This window comes from Gambusia affinis, linkage group LG13 (genome assembly GCF_019740435.1).
Source record: "Gambusia affinis linkage group LG13, SWU_Gaff_1.0, whole genome shotgun sequence".
Taxonomy (NCBI): Eukaryota; Metazoa; Chordata; class Actinopteri; order Cyprinodontiformes; family Poeciliidae; genus Gambusia; species Gambusia affinis.
This window is the reverse complement of record NC_057880.1, coordinates 14,272,457-14,295,877: the sequence shown is the minus strand read 5'-3', so window position 1 is coordinate 14,295,877 and position 23,421 is coordinate 14,272,457. Positions and strand designations below refer to the sequence as shown.

Sequence of the window (23,421 nt, the reverse complement as noted above, 5' to 3'; positions counted from 1 at the left end):
ATATTAATAACATAAAGATAGATTACAATTTTTTAAGCTGAATCAAAGATAACAATATTCAAAAGACACAAATCAGCATTGCTTTTAGCTTTCTCTGACTGATTTAGATAGATATAGGATGTACTAAACACTTTTTGTTTTCAGCAAGATAAAAGGGCATCTACTGATAATTAGATGTGTGTATGTCTCTAGTACCATCTGGTTTTATTGTCAGAAAGTAGGCATTGTCTGCACATCATGCAACTAGAATAGGCTACATGTAGCATATTATACACGCACATTGTAAATATTTGAAGAAAAAAGGGTTAAATATTACTGTTAACTACTAATATTGCTCTACAGTGCACCCCTTGAACATCCACTTGCAATAAATTATTAATTACTGGGATGATTTTTAAATGACTCGGGCAACTGGTAACATATAGTGTGTGCATGCATCACGAAAGCCTCACAACACACTAAAACATATGTTAAAATTCAATATTGACTTTTCTTAATTGCAAAAAATAGCTGATTAGATGTATAAATGTTATGGATCTCTAAAGAAATCCACCTAAGTCAAGTTAAGATAAGAAGGATAATATAAGATAAAATTGTATTAGTTCCAGAGGGAAATTCTTTGTTACCACCATCATTTTCACTACATAAACTGATGCCAAATGAGAGTTTTGTGGTGGGAGGATGATAAACATTTATTAAAGATTATATTTTCACCTCATTGGATTTAAATCATTCCCACTCTAAACTCCTTGGCCAGGTAAATCTTCTATTGACTTTCAGCAGGAGTAATTTCATCTTGGTGCAAACAACATCATTTATTTTGAATGCAATCAGGTTTTTCAATGCCTACACTTAACTATTCAAATAATATTCACTAAGGTTATTTGGAAATGAGTACATTTAATAAATTGTTATTTATTAAGTTAAACAGGATTTTGCTTTCAGTGTTTGTGGATGTGGGGAGCGTAAATAATCTTCTTAAACCAATGGAGTATCTACAGATCTTCTGCTTACCTTTAAAGTAAAGAAATACTAAAGTCTTCTAACTAAATCCAAAGTTTATTACAGTTATATTTCAAGTGGGCTTTCAGTAGTTTGCAGTAAGGCATAAACTGTAATCCCTGTGACAGAATTATTGGTTGGAGTTTATTGCTAAGAATCGGGGCCAATGAGAACGTTTTGGGAAAATGATGTCTTTCAGAGAATAAATGTTAGGGCTGCATCGTCCAAACCCACTTTTATTTGTAATGTTCTTACCTGGGTAAAACAGATCCAGTATCAACCTTGCTGCTGGCCCTGAATGCTTATAAAAGCAAATTGCGTCAGACCAAAAATGTACTCTTGAGAATTTTCCCATAAAAAAAATCTAATTACTTCACATAAAAATAATGGAGTTAACTTCCACTCTCTCGACTGAAATTTTAAGATTTATCTACTGTCAGCTTCTATACTTGTCAAGGTTCAGCTCAGAGAGACCCCAGGACGGCTTAAGTGACATTTAAGTTTATATGATAGAAGAATATTGTTGGTCCAGTGACTTCTGAACATGGGTGACCGGTGCAGTTTTGCAACCTTGACCCTCTGAAATCTCTCCATGCTCCCATGTATTGCTTATAGGTTCTTGTACTGGAAAAGTGATTAATGTGAAAATCACTTCTAATATTTCTTCAAGGTGCATTTTCTTGCAAGTTTAACCAAATGTAAATTCTTCCTTACACACACACACACACACAGACGGGGCTTTTCTTTGACTTCCATTCATTTTTTTGTTCATCTCTGTTGCCTAACCTTAACTCTAACATTAACTCAATTCATACCTTGAGTTTATGTCACCTAACCTCTGACCCAAAAAGAGCCTGGCCCAACATGAGTATTTGTCAGAAACATGGGCCTTACAGAGTGAGAAACTTTTGCATTGTAACCCATATTAGGACATTCTTTGCATTTATGTCTACCTCTATAAACGGCGGCCAGGACCAGGTTTCAGAAGGTTAGTAAATACATCGCAAAAGGTCCTGGGCTCCATAAATGAGTACACACTCACAGCATGCAAAAGTGACCTTCAAATCTCTACAAACACCTCCGGTGGTTTTTAGAGGCGCATGCACTCTCTTTGAACCCACTGTCACACCCTCCTCATATATCTTACATCGCGCACATGTGACCCAGAGACAGATTATTGGATTAGTCCATTAACAGCCTGTTCATTCACAGACCATGACCTTTGTTCTGCCTCCTTCCTCAGCTTGATTTATATTTCCATCTTTGCTCCCCATGCTTTAGTATTTTTTTCTGTTTTTCTTTGTATAATTCTTTTGTATCTCAGATTATTTGTGTTTATTTAGGATTGTCTTGTTGTTTTTGTCTTCCCACTTTGGGAGATGTGAATAGTATTTTTTTGGGCCAACACTGGTAAAGCTTTTACAAGACAGGGGGACTAATACAAGTTGCACGTCAACTATATACTGCAGATTTATGATGCTTAAAGCTATTTTCTGTATATCTTATTTTAAGACAAGCAATGGTGTCCCCATAGAAACAGAGAAGATGCAGAACATTTCCAGGTAAATGTGAAACAAATAGCAGTGGTAATAATGACCGATGTGTTTGATATAAAGCTAAATATAAATTTAACTCCATCTGTACATATGGAAGTGTCTCCACAATTTCTGTTCATGAATTTACCTTTCTGTTGAGTAAGTCTGCAGCGATGATCATCCTACTGCACCACTTTTCTCAGGCAAACACAGTAAACAGTCTGTAACTAGATCTACTAGTATTACAAATGTCCTTTGTTATATATTTATTTGTTATTTTGCCCTTTCCAAATAACACATACTTTCATTAGAAAAAAAATAATTAACAGTTTCAACATATGATTTACATTTTCATGGTTCGTGGTACGTAAAATGTATTGCAACTTTAATTGAACTAGTCATCCTCTTTTCTGCGTTACATTTTTTTTTTCTCTGTCTCTCTCATCTCTCAGCCCTCCTGGCTGCTACCTGTCCCCTTCCCGAAAACAAAACAAGCTTCCTCACTCAGGCTGTCCCTCTCTTCTGAGACTCCAACAGATAGGTCCTGACAGAGCAGACAGGCTGCAGGAGCCACTGTTTTAACAGCCATTACCGAGATGGGCGCTGACAGGCTGGTTTGCCTGCAAATTCTCCTTTCTTTCTCAAAATCTGTGGCTGTGTTTGCACAAACGGTGATTATGAAGGTGCACTGTGAAGGGGTGGCAATTTACCAAAGACTGTGATGAAAAGAGTGGAATTGGTCATGCTGTCTGTGGTTCATGTTTTCATTTTAGGCTCAAATTGGCCGCAGCATATGGAGGAGACATTTTTGTTTCCCAACTTGTTTGTTTGTTTGTTTCAACTAAGCTAAAGGGTGAGAAGCATAAGCTCACACTGAGACTAAAACGATCCCACAGCTGTATAATAAAGGAAATGATAATAGCATCCCAGACTGAATGGAGGATCTATACCACAATAATTCTTAAGAGATAAAGAAGACATTGTGCGTTTTTGTTATGACTCCGTACAGCACGCATCTCTGGCTCACGTTCGTCATCTCACTGATACAGATCTGCGGCAGGATTTCCCAGGATGTTTGTCTTCTATAACACTTCAAAAATAAGGCTCACTCAGTGTGGTGTGAGATGGCTTCTATGATCTTTAGTCCAACTTATCGCTTTTGCTTTAATTGAATACGGCTTCCTTGCCTCTCCACTTGCTTTATTTCATAGTGATTAAGCTGCTGAATGCAACCGCAGCGGCTGTCATTGAGAAAAACAATTAGCTGTTCATGATAAAGGCCAAATCCACAGCAAATATTGCACTTTAAACATGAGAGTTTATGCTCCTATCTATTTTCTTTGTTTTAATTTGGAGCACAGCCAGATAGCGGGCATAACAGATGACTGTAATTATGGGAAGACGGTGGAGAAGGAGTATTGGTTAATGTTTCGCATATTGCCGAGCTGTACTTTGCAGTAAAGGGGATTTGTTTTAAGTGGAGCAAGTAATGAGAAGTAGCAGCAATGCAGAATTACAGTATTATGTTGCTGTATATTTGTCTTGTTAAAATAGTAATGACGGCTGTTTATTGTGCCATCTGCTCTGGATTTAAAATGTCAAATGGACTTTCAGAAAAATAGGATTATTTCATAGGGACCAGGTAAGATCTTTCACTCCACTGGGTTTCATGCTCCCTGTGGTTAAAAAGGCCAGGTCCTGACAATTGTGAAGAACAAGACTAACATATTCTTTCCTGTGTTTTGTTTTTCAGCCTAAAGCAACACCAGCAGTAAGTCAGACCACACGGGATAGAAGAAGCAACGAAGACAGATTGGGATAAACAACTCCAGAAAAAAAGAAAAAAAGGACTTGGTGCCAGAAAGTAGTGCAGATTAACCGCAGAGTCTATGCTTGCGTGTGGGGGTGCGTGCGTGTGCGTGTGTGTATAGGTGTGTGTCGTGGGCATCTATGCACATATCTAAAGTGAGTGCATGTAGGGAATAAAGGTGTGTTCATTTCAGTATTCGAGGTATTTTCAGCACATTGTGTTTGATTGTTGAACGGTCTGAACGATCGTCAGAAGACTGAGGATTACCACATAGCTCCTCTGTGAACCACAATCAGAAATTAAATTGATGTCACTGCATTACCCAGACTGGTAATAATCATTAAGTTGATCGCCACAGAACAGGAGTACTAATAACTCTGTGACTAGCGGTGACCCAGGTGTTCTGACAGTGATCTGAGTCTGGATACCATCCTTTATGTCTTTGTGTTTCTAATGCAGTGCCTTGCAAAAGTATTCATACGCTTTGAACCATTTCAGATTTTCTTACATTAAAACCACAATCACAAAAGCATTTATGACAAGTTGAATATAATGTTGTGAGTTGGAAGATCTAAAAACTCTGACATCTTTTTCTTCAGCTCCAGTGACTCTATACCTTCATCTTCAGTAACTACTTCAGGTCCTATGGGCCATGTCACTATCTGCTGCGAACATCCAGAGGGGAAACCTTTACTCAATTTTCTTTTCAAACTAGCTCAAGCTTAGTCAGATTTGATGGGATGAAATTGAACGTCATATTCAGTCCTATATTAGAAAATGTGTTCTGATGTGTATCTGTTGAAAATAACATTGGAGCTTTGAACATACTTTTCATTAAGTCCACATTTCTGTATTAAAAATGTTTTTTCTATTGGTCTAAAATATGTTTTAATTAGTTGAAATCACACAAAAAACCTGAAAATTAATAGAAATAAAAGCTTGGGAACATCAGCATGTGTGTTAATAATCTACTTTCTTAGTTAAAGTTACTACTACGTACTAAAGTTTGCTACTGAAGAAAATTAACTTAAAAATGTTTTGATTTATTGGATATGGCTGCATAAGTCTTGACACAGGTACAGTCTGTATGTATATGTGCATGCCACACTTCTCAGTTTTATTTGCAAACAATTTTAAAAGCCATCCATTGTTTTTCTTCTACTTCACAATTGTGCAGTACTTTGTACAGATTAATCATATTAAACCTCGATAAAAATGCATCGAATGTTACAGTTCTGACATGACAAAATACGAGAAGCTTGAACGTGTACGTCTGCTTTTGCAAGGTATTGTAATGCAGCGATGAGTTTGATGATGGTCAGGCTGGATGCACGGTTCACTTTCAGACCACTTGAAACTTACTCAGGTCCAGACTTTAAAGTCTAAGAGCAAGAAAATCCCCTGTGACCTCAGCCACCACTGACTGCATGACTTGTCACAGCTTCAAACAAAGAAATGTTTTTGTTTTGAACATAGCCTGTCAGTGTGGTGGATTGGTCTGTTTTCAATATATGTCTCCCTCCTAATCAGAATCTGGAGAAAAAGGGTAAACGAGCAAAGAGACTCTGAGTTTTACTGTTGTTGAGAGTCTGTGAATCATCAACTGTTGAAAACATTCCCGCTGCACTAAGTATTGATGTCAAATGCAGGTTGGAGGTGACAGAAGCTCTCTCTGTAAAGGGCAACATGTAGATAATATTTCTATATTTTTTTTGGTTGCTATAGCCAGAGGAAAACAAGCTTCCCTCCCTATTTATGTAGCACCTAATACAACTGGGATTGTTTTCGGTGCATGCAACCATTGCATTGATTTGACTTTTTTCAAGCCTACGTATTGCGTGTTTTGACTGTAGTGCTGCTTTTTAGGAATCGCTTTGTAATGCATTACAGCACATGCTTACAATGGAATTTAAAGGTCACTTTCAGAAGTGATTTATTCGTCCAACAAAGAAAAGCAGTTTGATACTTAGATATTAGACCTGTCACTGCAGCGTAATGGCCTTGTGTTGTTTCTTCTGCCTGAGTTTTAATAGAGGATTTGAAGCTTCTTTCAGTGAACAAAGATGGGATGTAAAAGCAAGGAGAATAGTAGTCACTCTTATTTTTCTATCAGCTTATGGAAGAACAAAGAAGAAATATCCTGTTCTGTCACAGTTCCAGGGAAACGTTTACATACACTCATCATTGCCATCTTTTCCCCTTTTTAAGTCTATATTTAAGCTGGCTTGATCAAACTGAATTAACGGTACACGCGTGAACAAATTTACTGTTTATTGTGGATTTTATTAGATCCAAATATTGACAGGTTCAAAAGTGTTCATTTGATCTCATAAATATTTGGTCATATTTCAGTTAGAATATTGCACTTCGAGGAGATCCTCTTTCTAGCCACCAACAAACTTCTTGCGTAATTCTCCTTTGATGTTGGGCGTTTGATTGTCACAGAATTTTTGGATCAGCTTGAAAAACAGTCAAATAGACTGAATAAAATGGACTGTTCGTCTGTTTTATCCACCTCAAGGCCAGTTTTGATACATATTTGGTATCATTTTTATGTTGGAAAATCTCGTTGCGTCCATGTTTCAAAAATCTAGCTATTTTACTGAGATGAAGGTGAAAAATTGCAGGGCAGTCTTCTTCACTATTTGCACTGGGGTTTTTTTTCTTCTTTTATGTTTTGCATGTTTGTCACACTTCAGACCAATTTAAATATAGTCAAAGACAACACAAGTAGGCTTTAACACAAAATGCAGTTTTTAATGGAGAAAAAAAATGCAAACCTACGTGGTCCTGTGTGAAAAAGGTTGTTATTTTTTTCTCCGTCAATTCTAACGCCGAGACTGTGTGAAGTTTGAGACCTTAACATTAACTCCTCCAAATGTTCACACCACTGTAACTAAAATAGCTCAGTCTTTGTCTCCTCAGACCACAAAACTTCAGAAGATGTTATAGAACAGCATTGTCTTTCTTGGTCGACATCTATTCATTGAATAGTAATGTAAAACTCCCTTTAATGAAACTGGTGCTCCTGTAATTTTCAGTTTCAGTTCAGTAATATTCTATTATTAGCTAGATAAAGCCTGTTGTCAAGATGCAACTTGTTAAGGAATATTTGACTGTGTGCATGTTATTAAGCCCGTGTCTATAATTTTGACAATTTTCAGACAAGAAAAATAAAACCAAAAGTTGTTCGCATATTTATTTTTTATAAGGTATAATAGTGTGTTCATAATCAGCAGTGGTTCTTGCATGAATGCTGCACTTCGCACCCACGTGCCCACAACAATTTTAGTTTATCAGAAAAACAAAGATTAAATAGTTAATCTATTTGACACTAGTTTGGTACTTTACATGTGACACAACTAAATCAGTAAGTACATTAGAGATGATTAAATATGTGTCAGATTCTTTACAAAAAAACCTGTGAAATTTCTCTGTAACTTAGTACTAACTTCGAGAGTCATTGGTCAGCAGTGTGACAACCATATTTTATCGTAGTGCTTCTATGATGTGATGATGTGAAACATCAGGGGATGCTCCTTACATTACTCACATAGAATTGGGGGGAAAAGGGAAGTTGTTTGAAGTGCAGCTGACAATATTTTCTTTTCCTCTTTTTAATGTTAACGTTGCCTGCCTTCAGGTCACACCGTCTAGGTGGGAACAAACGATTTAAGACATTGATGCTAAGATGAGTGTATGTAAACTTAAAGACTGGATCTGAATTTTGGTTTTAATGGTGTGAAATAAGTAAAAAAAAAAAAAATGTTTCTTCATTTTCTTCTTTTTTCCCCTTTTACAATGAGCAGCGTTAACTACTCTGAACCTCTTTTGGAAAGTTTTCCGTCTGAGACGTGGGAGAGTTCCAATTTTTTTATGCAATTGTGCCGTAAGATTAACAACCGTAGAGTGTGAGCTTGAAATGAGATAGTTTATCTACGAAAAAAAGCAGTGTGTGTTCTTTGACAACAGCAGCAGGTGAAACTTGTGTTTTGAAAAGAAGAGTTTTGTATTTATAGTGTTTATCTGCACTGAGCCAAGAGTGGTAATGTTTCTTATTCTATTAATGAGAATTATAATATGCAGGCACTGGAATAAAATCATTTGAAGAGTCGTGTTTTTATGTTTTTCTTTTATGTGGAAATAATAACCTGAAAAATGTGATGAAGGACCAAAAGGCAGCAAGTAGCTGTGTGTTTGCTAATAGGATTTATGATGGGAGATGTTTTTTTTATCATGAAATATACAGTCGTTGTGATAAATATACCCGCATAAATCAGAAAACTTAAAAAAAAAAAAAAAAAAAAGATTCAAGATACAGCTGGGTTAAAAAATGCAAAAACTAGAGGATTTTTTTTTGTTTTTTTATTATATGCATCAGACTGTTTTCATGTATACTTACTGACTGCTCTCTCCTGCACTGGTTTACTCACAATAGATATGTGTCAATATCTCAGCCCGTGCAAAAGGCCAACTGTGCCATGAGTCACATATTTTAGTAGATGTTGCATAATATGTGAGAGAGCTTTATCTATGAGTAGAAATTGTGTGATAAAATGCTTTTCAGTGGGTGTCGGAATGTGAAGCTGTTAGCTGCACTGACAGTGAGAGACTCTTTGTTAGATGTGTACTGTAAGCACATTTGTAAACACACCTGATGATGAATACAATGAAACTGACATCTATATCTGTCATCTCTTGCAAAACCCAAACCTGTTTTTCTTATTTCTTTCTTTTTTCTTTTTTTTTTTTTTTCTTTTTTTGCTCCACTACAAGACATTTAACAAATATTCCTAACACATGAATGAGCAGCCTGACACTTTTGCAGAAATTACTTAATTTTGTTCTTTTACAACTTTTATTTTATTTCTCATGGAATCTTGATAAAAAGCATTTTTACACACAGAGATCTTAATACTTAATCAACATTATGCAGGCACCAACTGGTATGTTGTGACCTATATCAGATCCTTTTTTTTTTTCAAGCTTTGACCCCACTGTACCACTTTGAGTCAATTCTGACTCACTTTAAGACCTAAAATATTAGATAAATGTATTTGGCAAATGGCCAATTTACCAGGTACAGTTTTGTAACATTGGTCTGGACAATCCTACCTTAGGAAAAACTTAGATATTTTTCATGGTATAGATTCAACAACCTGTCGACATTATGCAGTTTATTTACATTTTTCATCTGGACATCCATAGTGCAAATTTTCCACTTCATTTGAAAGGTGTTCTGCTTAGACAGAGAACTGTGACTGTTGGAGTACAGTGAACTCGTTGTCATGTTCATGAAATCACTTTGAGATGATTTGGTCTTTCATTACATCATACATTATCCTTCTGGAAGTAACCACCATGGAGTGGTTACACTGTGGTCATTAAGTAACACTTCAGCTTACATACTATCCTGCAGTGTTTAAACGATGCTCAAGTGGTGCTATGGGTACAACATGAGCCAAGGAAACATCCCTCACACCAAAACGCCACCTCAACAAGTCTGAACTATTAATACGTGACAGGATCCATACTTCTATGCTTCAAGGTTAAGGGTTGAAGTTTAATTATGTGTCCTCTTAACTCAGTAGCTGCATCTACACTTAAGAGTGTAGCTCATCAGTTGATTTCTCTGTTTATCCATAATTAAAACCCCACTTTTCTCATTCATGCAGAGAAATAGCGCTGAAATATTTATGCATATTTATTATCAGTTTATGGAGCCAGGCTATGAAATTAAAACAGATATCTTAAGAATGACTTTATTCATCTTAGTTCTTAAGAGAACTAAAGTAAACAGACACATCTGTGTGTATGCTGAAGATTTTTATTTTTTAAAACTGTTATAATTTGATCCAAAGTTTGTTGCTCTACCAGAGCAGAAACATTTTTGAAAAAGCTTTATGGAGCAACTGCCAGGTGCTTATCCAGTCATAGTGACTTCAGCGCCTACACTTGGACATGTTTATTTTTTAGACATCACTGTTTCTGCCATAGCAGGTATTTGAATAATTGAGCATAATTTCAAGATGAGTGCAGTCAAGATAGAGCTGCGTGAAGTTTTTGCAGGGGAACAAAATATTTGACGTATTTCTTGTGATTTTACTAATTGGGAGCCAAACTTATTATTCACAAAGACCAGAGCGGTAATTGCATAAAGAAACAAGTGGAAGCTAGAGAGGAAGGAGAGCAGCAGGAGTCCAAGAGGAATCAGTGCAAACAGGAGGTGTTGTGCACTCTTAATGGCTTATTGTAGTCAACAGGAAAGGAGCTGAATAAAACATTAAAGATGGTATCATTCCATTTCCACTGCACCACCCAGCCTCCACGTACTAGAAAACAGTCGGTGTGAGAATATAGGGCCATCACCTCACTTAGCTGATAGTAGGGGATGTCATCTGAGTTCATCCATATTCATGAAAAGATACTTGAAAATCCCTGCATTCTGCTGGGATGTGCTCTTGAAAAGGAAATCTTTTTAGGCGCGCACGTCCGACAGTTTTCTGAACTTTGTGAGTTGAAATGTTGGTAGTTTCATCATAGTTTTTGCACTGAATAAGCTATGTCAAATGTGAACGTGTGATCATTTTAATACATATACATGTCTAACATTGAGTCATAATGGTGATGGTTTCTGGAGGGTAGATTTCAAGTTGCGGTTTCCTTTGCGTTTTGCTGCACTGCTGTATCAATGAAAGCATTGTTTTGTGAACATGTCACCTGTGGAATATATCACCTTTTAAAAGATGGATCTGGCCCAGGAGTCTCAGAAAGTCATGTTTCCAAATAAATAAAAAAAACTCAAAAAACAGTCCAATGAAATACCAACTTTTGAATTAACAAAGGAGAATGGTCTTTACAGAGTCCTTGTAGTTACAGTTTCTGAACCTTCGTTTTATTTAGCTGTAGTTTCATTTTGACAATCAATAAAAACTGGCGGAAGAATTTCCATCCAGTGGTAGATTCTGCAAAAGAAAAAAAAGCCTTTTACTATCTGTCCATAAACAAAAAGCAAAAAGCAAGGGCACACACACAGTGAGCAGGACAAGAATTTTCTGTTTGTTTTGTTACGAGTGCATTTCTGTACAACAGTGTACTGCATGTGATTCAATGCACAATCCTGCACGCCAACGACAGATTTAAACTTCCCTTCTTCCCCAATGTGTCACAGACTGTATCTGCATGCTCCAGTCTAACTATCAACGGGGATGATGTAACCCCCCCACACACCACAGAAGCACAGATTTTCTTTTCCCTGCTCTGCTTCATGCAGCAAGCTGTTCATTGTTAGAGCTTGTCGGAGCTTCACTGTCAAAAATTATTGTTGTCATCACAAAGTTGACCCCCATGCCCTTTGCTGGGATCTGAGATAAAGCATCACAGTCTGGTGGGCGATGTAAGTGACCATATTTATGCATCCCAGCTGAATGTATCTGCTTTGATATGGAAGTCACTGGCATCTTACAGTTTGGAACAGATTTCAAATCCATTTATAAGACTTAGAGAAAAATGAAGGTCATAGTTCACAACTGAAGAGAAAATGCAGCCCTGGTAAACCAAAAATACTCCAAGAGTTCATTGATGGTTCATCCAGGGGGTCACAAGAAGCCAAGAACAACATCTAAAGCTCTGCAGGGTTCACCACCTGAGTTAAGGTCAGTGTTCAATATTTAGCAATAACAAAGAGACGGTGCAGAATCGCCTGTGTAAGAGAGTTCCAAGATCAGTGCCACTGCAGGTCAAAGAGAACAGAAAGATCTGTCTCACATTTGCCTCCCAAAAACCTTGATAAATCTCAAGACTTTTGGGAGAGACATCATTGAATGGTGTATCCTGAAACCTAATCTAGCTTAAAAATAGTCCAGATTTTCAGAGACCTGCTGACAGTCAAAGATGGTGGTGTTAATTTGAGCTGTAGGGACTACTTCATGATCTGGACAACTTACTATAGAGTATGACATAAGCTTAAGATTTGTGGAAGATGATTCCATCAGTTTAATGTTAGCCTTCCTTACCAATTCCCAAATCAGTTTTGATTATTGTCCCGTTGAAATACTGCATGTTCTAATTTCAGACCTTTAGCAACTTAAGGTGAAGTTTATTACTATCACCTCTCACTATTTCACCCATTCTTTGCCATGCACCTTTAAGACTGATTGAATAAATATCCACAACATGACGCTACAATCATCATGCTACAGTTGGTCAAAAGTTGTTGGTTTTGAAGCTTACCTGCTCTATTGTTCTTGTGAGTCCAAACTGTTCAGTCTGTGTCATCTGACCATAAAACTTTTCTCCAGAAGAAACTGATTTCAGTTTAACCAAATCTGTGCCAGGAGCCAATATTGATCAGCGCCCCAGGGTGAAATATTCATTCTGAATTATGTAGAAGGTTGTTGACGGCTTCAAAAGCTGAGAGCTTTCTATGTGGGCAATTTTCAAAAGGGGCATTTATCCAGATATTATTGAGACATCTGTATATAGTTAAGCCTGTATAAACTTTTCAATGAAGCATCTGTAGATTTTTTCATTCCATCTGCTTGTAAGAACAAAACTGAGCCGACGCTGAATTGCTAATTGCAGTCGGGGTTAGCCTAAAAAAAGACCATGACAAAAGTCAAGCAGACACATTGTTTGGCTTCTGCTGCAATCTGTCTCCTGCTGTCTTTTTGTAAAACGAGGACACATTGGCAAATGCCAAACACAGGACCTGTAAAAGCTTTTTGTTGTTCCTTCTCTGCAGCTGTCCACAGAAACTGAAATCAGCGCTGACTGTGCCAGCGCTGATTTCAGGGCTTTTGTTTGAGCATGGAAAGTACAAGCGTGCAAGTGAATTTCATGTGTATGTGAGAGATGTATTTGTTACATATTTATGTGTATGTGAATGTGTCTGTGTGACAGATGTATGTGCAAATAGCTATTCTGAGTGACATCGCTCTTAAAAATTCATTACAAGCTTGCTCCTCCTAGAATCTGTTTCTCTGTCAGTGAGCCTTTTGTAACAAATCGGTCCATTTTCCTCTGCAGGCTTCACACAAGCTCATACAAGTGTAAAAAAATATTCATTCAAAAAGGATATCCTAGAACTGGGTCCTTTAAACCAGGTTGTGTGCATTAAACCAGGTTAACAGAAATTTAGGGCTAATATTGTTTTTATGTGACGAGCAGCCAAAGCAAAAAGGATGTCTGTCATCTAATAGATGTCTCATGGTTCTCTGCCGGTGACTGCTGTCATCCTGAGATCCTGCTCTCAGCCTGCAGATATCATCCCAAACAGGAATATAAATCTGTAGCCACCACACACGTACACACACAAACACATGTACAGATAAGCAGCTGAAAACTACGGTGTCTGAGCTAACTGGCAGCTACAGTAGTCAGATGCTTTGTGTCCCTGTCAAGCAACCGTCTTTTCGGATCCAACTTTAATACTGAAGAATCAAAGCCTTCGTGCAGTGCCATTTTTTACTTGACTGACTCTCCTGATTGTCTGTCTCCATGTTTCAGTCAAATCTGTGGACAAACAAGACAAAACACACCCAACTTGGCTAGAACCGAACCAGATATGAACTGAATAGAGTGAGAATTGACAATGGAGAGCCACAGCATGATCAATATATCCTAACTTGGTCAGCTCAGTCGGTTGGGTGCCTCCTCAGCATCTGGCCTCTGAACTAGTAATTATTAAGTATTTATAACCTTTCATCAAACGTTAGCTTACTGGAAGCTGAACAACATCTTCCATGTCAGTGCATGAGAGGAAAATATGGACACAACCGACCTCAAACTATAGCAATTGCTCAAAATAAATGGATCTTTATACTTTCTCTAAAATTCAGACCAATAGATGAAACAAAGTATTACTCAAAATAAATAAAGACGTTTATGCCCCTGATGCCTCAGACAGATGCGTCTGTTACAGTCATTATCTAACAAAGGGCAGCAGTGACTCCATGCAGTTTGGGTAATAATTTGAAAACAAAAGGCGTAGGATTACTGTTACTAAATTTATTCAAAATGACGCATCCTCCCTTCTGCAAGTGCCTTTAAGTGGAAACAAAGTTGCTAATTTAGAGTCATTACTGACATTTTACTGTAACTAAGACAAGGGAAGCCTGTGAAATTGGAAAGAGAACTCAATTTTAAAAGAACTTTAAAAAATGGATTCCATTTCAGCTACTAATTAAGTTTTTATCTTTCACATTTACATACAATTAAAGTTTTGCATAATGTATATTTACATAGTTTAAAAATTACTCTAGTCCATTTGGGGATTTATTGGTTGTTTTTTTATTATTATTATTTCTTGCAGCATTTGCTGCAAAAAATCATATAACTTATTCTTAAGGAAAAAGTTGTATGATTTGAAACTCTTCAAGCAGAAAATTACCTTACAGTCCTTAACACAAATCAAATCAAAGGCATGTGCAGAAACAAAACAGAGCACAGGCTTTTTTTTTTTTTTTTTTTTTTTTTGAAAAGTATCAGCATTACACTATTAGAAAGAGATGGAGGGAAAAGGAGGGCAAACATACGAAGGAAGAAAAAAAAATAATAATTGTATTTCTTTTTAAAGCTGCTGAGTGCTGCACAGCACAGCCAGTGACACATTTCCTACTGTTTTGTCCTTTGTTCCGGAACATGTGCCCATTGTAATTAAGGAATGACTAAAGTAAAGTACTGATTCAAAGCTTTTAGAAAGTTAAATGCCATTAACATTTCCTCTGGCTGCAATTTCTTTCTGCACTTCTATCCTCTTTTATGGCCAGTTCTCAAAGTTAATAAAAAAGCCTCCTTTGAAAAGAGCAAATAGCTGAAGATGTTCGTTCACCGCAGAATTTATAATTAGGTAGGTTTGAGGTTGTGAGAACCTGTCTAAAATACTCTTTTTGTTTACAGACACTGAGTTTAAGATCCTCAAAGCTTCGAAAATTGTTTTATAAATATCTCCAGAGCTTCAACTTTGACCTTTCTACTGTGTTCTGTCATTTTTATGAAGCTGCTAGTTGACTTATATGATCAGAAAAACATTGTCACATACAACTTCAATAAAATCCATTAGGTGTTTAGTAAAAAAGGGCATAAATAATTTTAACTGGGAAAGAGAAACAAAAAATATGAAAAGAGCCACCACACGTTTGTCATGTATCTTTTACTGTAGTCAGATATCAGAAAATTAGATATATTCTATTATATTTCCTTCATCCATGTACTTTTTGTTACTATTGTAACCTCTGACAGTACAAACTCAAGCACTTTTTTCAAAATTTCTTCTGATACTTCCTTATTCAAACCTGTATTAGATATTTTTTTTCTCAAAGTTCTACACAAAAACACCTCATTATAACAAAGTGGATTTTTTTTTTTAGTTTCTTTTAAATGTATTAAAAATAAGAATCCAAAAAATCCTGTTAACACAAATGTTCACAACCTTTGCTTAACACTTTGTTGATGAAAATTAAACTCTTTCCACAGTTCTCCTTTGAAACGTTTCTACCACTTCACTGGAGTCCACCTGTGTTGAATTCAGTAGATCAAACTTGATTTGGAAGGACACACACCTGTCTATATAAGGTGCCACAGTTGACAGGGCAACCACCAAGCCTGACATCAAAGGAATTGTCTGTATAGTTGCACACTAACTCACTCATGTCTTTTGTAACATAGCTTGGCTTTAAAAGATGCTGTAAATGATTAAACTCTACTCATGCTCACTATGTTTTTACTCACCAAACAGCAAGTTAAAAAAAAAAATAATAAATGCTGGTAGCCTAAATGTAAAAGGCAGGGGAGGTAACTAAGTTGAACTCTTCACAAAGAGAGACACATAATCCTTCAGGTCACAAACCAGAGTGTGGCTGTCATCCCAGTTTGTGGGGGATGAAAAACACTGCAAGGGCTTTTATGGTCTCCTAATGCCTCTCACATCCTGAGGGCGGATGCTGCCATTTGTCCTAAAATCTGATCTTGTTTTGACGTCTGTGTGAAAGCAGTCGACAGTTCGCTCATGTGAGTCACAGGCGTTGCTTCTTCTCAACAAGCCAAAACAAGAACGTTGAAGCACTTCAGCTCCGAGTGAGGAACAAAGGAGAAGAACAAGAGTACAAAGTCTGCAAAGTATTTATAAAAACTTTCAAAGAGCACTGATCAAGAGCTGTCTTATTGTGCAAAATGTGACTGTACATTTAGAGCAGTGTGATGATTAAGCCTGTGTGAGCTCACAGTCTTTATCATCATCTAGCTTAGTAAAAACCGAGTCAAGTTCCTCCCCCCTTCTGCTCTCACAGCAGCTTCAGATTCAGAAGAGTTTTTGATTTGGGTAACATGGCTCAGGTTTCAGGGTGGCATGAAACCAAGAAAAAGGGGGGATAAATTGAAAGCCTATTTTAGTATTTTCAAAGGAATTGGCACTGAATTTAAATTTTGTTAATCACAGTAAATGATACAAGTCAGAGGGGCAATCATTGTTTCACATAAACACAAGTTTGTTTGGTCACATATTATCCCTTATAACCTTAAAATATCTTTTGATAAGTCCATGCTGCTTATTTTTTCAGATATATAAACTTTTTTTTGGATGATCTGAAACATTTGAGTGTGATGGGGAGAAAAAACATAAATAAAATCTCTATTGAATGGTGCTCTGGGCTTGCCTAAAAAAAAGGGGATTGCCTCCATGCAGAAGCATTAGAGTTAAATGAAATTTCATGCGTGACTGTGTTTAAAATCTCCCACAAGACAGTCCCGTTGCCAATTTTAATCATTTACACCATAACAATTAAGCAACAGCTCATCAAGAGCAACATTTATGTGATTGCATCCTTCTTCTCGCACTTAAACCGTAATTGCAAACATATTTTGCAAATCAGCCTATTCAGTTAAGGATAACTGTTTGCCAACAAGCAGTAAACAGAAGCATTCATCTGAAACCGAAACGAGACGCTTTTGCTTTGACTTTTCAAATGCAGTTCAATCAGAATATTTAGATTAAACCCACTCTCGCACAAACACAGCCTCCAAGCGGCTTTCCCCCCCTTCTGCTCACTTTAGATTCAGATCACACAGTTGAATTTGAAGTTGCATCACTGTTACACGTGTGACAGGTGATGAAGCTGCACAGAATGACATGGAGGAAGGTGGATGGTCGGGACAGAGGTGTGACTGTTGGTGATTGGACCAGTTACCTTGTGGGTAAAAATAGTAGCAGAATGTAAGAGTGAGATGGGCAGGAAAAATGTATTTTTGCATTTCAGTCTCGGCCACACACAGTTTTCTGTTAGATGACAGATGACACGCTTCGCACCCTGCACACTGCAGATATCACTCAGCGCTCTTTCCTTCCCTCGTTTCTCGCTCACCTCTCCATCTGGCTTCCAATTTTACCACCTTCCCATCAGCACCTCCCCCCACGTATACCCACAGTGCATTGCCTATTTCTTTTCTCTCTCAACACTGGCACTCCAGCCAGGTATGTTAATGAAGTTGTCACCTGAGGGGTATCAGCACAACTTCCACAAACTTCTCGCTTAATTTAATCAGCCACTTCCCATCGTCTTCCGTTCTGTGTATGTGTGTGTGTGTTTGTGCATTTGAAAACTTTTTTTTTTTTTTTCCTGAACCTCATCAACCGGTTTCATATTACCTAGACTCCCTCTCCATCTGCCACAAGCATAAATGTGGGACAGAATTAGCAGCAGGTTTCTCTGTAGTTATCTAACATTTGTGATGCATCATGGCAACATGATGAGAATCTCAAACATTTTCTTAAATGTTCTATAAGAGACAGAAAACACGAGATCTGATGTAAAGTTTTTAATTTGTTGTTTCTGTGGCTTTGACCTCGTTTGTCCTCGACCGACAATCACCTGGCCCTCCGTTCATCTGTATCACTGTTTCACCGTCGTCTCCATCGTATGACATAATTGCTTACTGTGGGTGTTTGCGTAGACGTGACTCAGGTGTATGACATCATGCCAGCAGTTTTCCACATCTGCATATACTCTTCAAATGACCTTGCTGTTTCACATGTTGTCTCCTTCTGCTGCTTGAATGTCAGCACTGTCAATCACATAACTCTCCTCAGCTGCCTGCGGTGTTGCCACCGGGCTCCTCTAACGAGCAACACGTCAGCGTTATAGGACAAACACCACCGGTCAAACTGTCCGACATGAAGAAAAGCTTTGACCACATATGAGGGAAGACAAAAACAATTCTTGTTTTTTTCTGGGTAGTTTTATTTAGAGGACTTCATGAGAAGGTGTCTGTATCAAAAAGCATCCGTTGGAGCATTAATGTGGTGCCATTCTTTCAGTGATCACTGTATGTTATTTAAAATCTGGGTAGTGTGAAGGTATTCCGTTCTGCTCTAATGCTTTCTAAACTAAAGGGCGATTGTTTTTTTGGACTGAATCTTGAAACTTTTTTAATTGTGCAACATTCTGAAAACTAACGCATATAAATGAGGTAAAAAAAAAGGTGTGAAAATAAACAATTGCAACAGACAAGGTTTGGAACTGCACAGTAATGTGGCAAAGTGCCCAGGAGGCCTCAGTTGCCTCAGTTAAGGTCAGCGCTCATTATTTAAGAATAAGAAAGACAAAGGGCAAAAAAAAGAAACAGGTATAGGAGATTCTCAAGATGACAAACAACTGCAGACAAAAAAACAAATAACATTTGCAAATAAATTATTGATGATCCACTAGACAATTGGAGATGTATGTTTCATATCATCTGGAGGTAAAACTACAAAAATTTCAAAAACAAACAAAAAACAAAAACCATCAACATGATGTTGACAGTGGATGGATCCTTTAATTCTGCTCTTTGGCATAAAGTCCTGATGTAGGTCAAGCAATAGTGCCGTAATCTGAAACATTACCACCAAGTCCAACTCTGACTGACTCAGAATATAGCAAATCTTGTCACAATTTGCAATACCAGTAGATTCTCCTAAAGTCAGGCCAAAAGGAGGTTGGGGATTCGACTGTTGAGTCTTGGGGTCGTGAGACTTTGGTGAGTCGAGCATAAAAAAGCAAGAGAAAGCCCTTTGAGATTGTAGTCAGGTATCATCCTCTGGTCAAAGCGGTAGTTCCCAAACATTTTATCAACAGGTCAAAATCATCAAATAAAAAGTACTTGTGTAAAAATATTGATTTGTATTATTTTATCAGTTTTACCTGTACAACAACAAACTACATGTGTAATATTCAAGTCAATTGTTAACAAATAGAACAAGATATAGGTCTCTGTTTTTGGTTTCTTCTCTAAACTTTTCTGTATTTAACCAAATTAAATGAATGGGGACTCCAGTGAAGCTGCAGTACCCAGAGAGAACCAAAACATGCACCGGGAGAACATGCAAACTTCATGCAGAAAGACCCCAGGTCGGTATTTGACCCTCGGACCTTCTTGTTGATGTGCCACAGTGCAACCAGTTGCACCAGTGTGCCATTTATCTTTGCTACCTTAATTTATCCACCAATGCTAAGTTAGCTTGGCATGACTAATTATCTCTTCATCTGGAGAAGCAAACAAGATCCATTCCAGGTCACCATGGTAATCTGCAACACACACCGATACATTCTCAATTCTGGGTTCATTTTATTTTCCTTCCTTATTTTTCCTCTCACATAAGACAAGTCCCTCTCCTGCATGCTCACGCCCAACCCTTCAGTAAACTGCATCATAAGGTGGTCGATCAAACATATAATTTTCCTCCTGTGCTGACAGAGGTCTCTCACCAGTGAACAGAGACAAGCCGTTTTATCGACTGGCGTCCAGAGGCCTCAGCAGCTATAATAGCAGTAATAAGTGAGTGGCCCAGTCAATAGAGTTTCTATTAGTGCACTGCTCCCTCAGCTCAACGCCAGCACACACAGAAAGCATGAGAAAGAAAAAAAACAAGGAGAGAGAGAAAATGAAGGAGAGCTTTGGGATCCCTGTGAAAGTCAGGAAGGAGCAACAAAGTCCTGAGGGAAATTTGCTATGAGGGAGCAAGTGTGTGCAAGGGAGAGGACCAAGAGGGGATCAATATCAGAAATAAAGAGGCACCGACACCAATCTCAGATATTAGTGTCATGATGCAAGCCACTGCTAAATAAATGAATATCACAAATATGTAAAACATGCACATTATTCTGATACTGATGGATCGGTCATAAACATGTCATGTTATCCACCTGCAGAATCATGTTAGCAGAGCAGCACTCTCAGGCAACCACATTCAGATAGATAGATAGATAGATAGATAGATAGATAGATAGATAGATAGATAGATAGATAGATAGATAGATAGATAGATAGATAGATAGATAGATAGATAGATAGATAGATAGATAGATAGATAGATAGATAGATAGATAGATAGATAGATAGATAGATAGATAGATAGATAGATAGATAGATAGATAGATAGATAGATAGATAGATAGATAGATAGATAGATAGATAGATAGATAGATAGATAGATAGATAGATAGATAGATAGATAGATAGATAGATAGATAGATAGATAGATAGATAGATAGATAGATAGATAGATAGATAGATAGATAGATAGATAGATAGATAGATAGATAGATAGATAGATAGATAGATAGATAACACATGGTATTCAGCAAAGCTTCCATCACCTTAGATAGAAGCTTTGCTGCATGCGTTTTGCTCGAGGCAAACTTGGACTCATCTAAGCGAGGGCCAACATACTTGTGCTGTTTCGCTCTAACAGAGGGAGTAATGGCCAAAGGAATCACCCTGATTCATCCCTGAACATCTCATAATACCACCTTTTACCAAATTAATAATGCTACACTGCTTAAGGAGACAACGATTAATCTGACAGCTCAAGAGCTCGCAAGTCAAACAGAAAAAGAACAATGGGAGCTTCAGCTAAGCAGTTTGAGGTAAAGAAAATCTGAAAAAATAGTTCTATCTCGATGCGGCGATTTATATTTAGTTATTACGAGGGACCAACTTTGAGTATGTAGTTTAAATCAAAACTTTACAAGAAGAGGCTTATACTGAGCCTCTTCAATTTCCTGAACTGAAGAGGTACTTTTTGAGTTTTGAATCATGCTGTAATGTTATTCCCTCATCAACAACATACATGAAATGTTGCCTTGATTATTTCAAGCATGTTTGAGAAATTCTTTAATTTCCTTTGGAAATGATCCAGCTGTGCAAAACACGTGGGGGAAGCAAACGGCGCCTATTCACACAAAGCTTCTCCTCAGAGCCGCAGTCTCCAAGTTTCTAAGCCTCCAGCTCACAGAGCACCCTTCATCCCACCCAACTCCTTCAGACTAGCAGCAGCAGCCATTAGCAAACACCTGGTGGAACTGCTTATATACTGAGCTTATTGTATGAACTATTTCTTATTTCTTAGAGAAACATTGTTGCGATGACGTGTTGAAGGCGGAGTATTGGAGAGGGCAAGAACTTCTTAAAGAGACAGAGGCCCAATTTCCAGGTGTTAATTCCAAAATCAAATGTCCTTGATATATACAGCTTTTTCATAACAATAGAAGGTAACTTGGTTCCTTGATTGTGCTATAAAATGGTTCTATGTGCCTGGAAAATACAGAATATGTCCTCTTTAATTCTTTAAAACAGAGTTTCAATTTATGAAACTTTATTTGATGTGTGAAAACAAAACAATTGTTGCATTAGGACAAGCTTATAATTAGGCCAGTATAAAAACCATAACATGTGGATTAGTCAAATCTGCACTTGAAACTTCTATACAGACTGTTTTCGGACCATTTAAAACAGTTAGTGATCTGTAAAAATACTATTTGTAAGAACATAAACATGAGGATTTTATGTTTCACCAAAAATATTTCTAGAAATATAAATTTTTTGTGAACCCAATATCAGCCTGGGTCAATCTTAAAAACTCATTCTAAATAAGCCAAAATATTTGCAGAAACTAGGAAAAAAAAATGCAAATTCATGTGTGCTCCCAAGCGCTAAAAACAAGAAATATACTTGACACAGAATTGTAGATGGGAAAGTAGCCACATAAAAATATGCACAGATTGAAAAAGCTCCATTCCTAAAGCCCATCTGAGTCAACATTGTGGTGTGGAGTTGGAAAAAGAACCCAAATTATATAGCAAAGCAAATAAGGAAAAAGCAAATGACTCGTGTTTTCAGCAAGAATAAAAAGAGTCGCATTGAATCATTTTGAAGCTGCCATCACGAAGGACTCTTGATCTTAGAGTGTTGAAAACAGATGACCAAAGTCTGCCCAGTGCTGTCCGTCATCGGTTATTAAATGTCAGCTAAGATACAAGTGAAACTTTTCTATATGTGAAAAGCAATGAGGGGACTAGGATGTGTCCCTAAAGCACTTTGCGAAAAGCAAGTTGTTTTGTTTTTTTTACGCCATCAGTGGAGTCTACAGTCAGAGAGACTATAGAAGCAACGCAGTCCTTTTTATTTTCATAATAATTGCACTGAATTAGCATTTTCCTTCAAAAGCTATTTGTGTCCAGATTACACATAATCCGAGTGGGCAGCAGTGCAGCTGAACACAAACTTGAACTGAAAAGGGGGCAAAATCAGGGAAGGCATGAGGAATAACATTTTCATGTCGGTTTGAATTGATACCGACAGTCACTGAGGCCTCAGATGCTACATATGGGAAGCTGTAAAGAGGAACAACAAATTAAAACAGAAATGACTCAAAGTACTGTCCCAAAAATAAAAGCGCAGCCAACTGTGTTGAAGCATGCCCTCCAATGTTACGCAAAACATAACGTCTGCTGAAAATAACAAAGCAAAAACAGCACAGTTCATAAAACACTTCCTGAGACACCAAGTGTTGAAAAAATGTCTTAGGTAAAATCCATCCACCCTTTAATCGATCCAGTGCTTTACATTTGCAAAAGCTAATGCTAATGCTAATGCTTACTGACCTAGATGGAAATTAATATCACATACCCTTACATATCCTTGACCTGTTACTTATGTCTAGTTTATTGAATATGGCAATAGCAGTGTGAAAAACAATGTTACAAGTAAAAACATGCAGTTTTTTGCTGAATCAATTCATTATTAAATCATGATCCACAT

General features: G+C 37.3%; 1 protein-coding gene across 2 annotated transcripts in view; it reads left to right on the top strand.

Moving 5' to 3' along the window:
* Window positions 1–8,460, top strand: part of zgc:171482 (zinc finger protein) — a 59,056-nt gene extending 50,596 nt beyond the window's left edge. For both annotated transcript variants that reach the window (XR_006372557.1, XM_044136364.1), the window contains exon 7: window positions 4,291–8,460. Coding sequence is in view for 1 of the 2 variants with exons in the window: in XM_044136364.1 (XP_043992299.1) it covers window positions 4,291–4,312 (22 nt within the window). In the remaining variant the exon portion in view is untranslated. The remainder of the gene's footprint in view (window positions 1–4,290) is intronic.
* The last annotated feature ends 14,961 nt before the right edge of the window (window positions 8,461–23,421 follow it).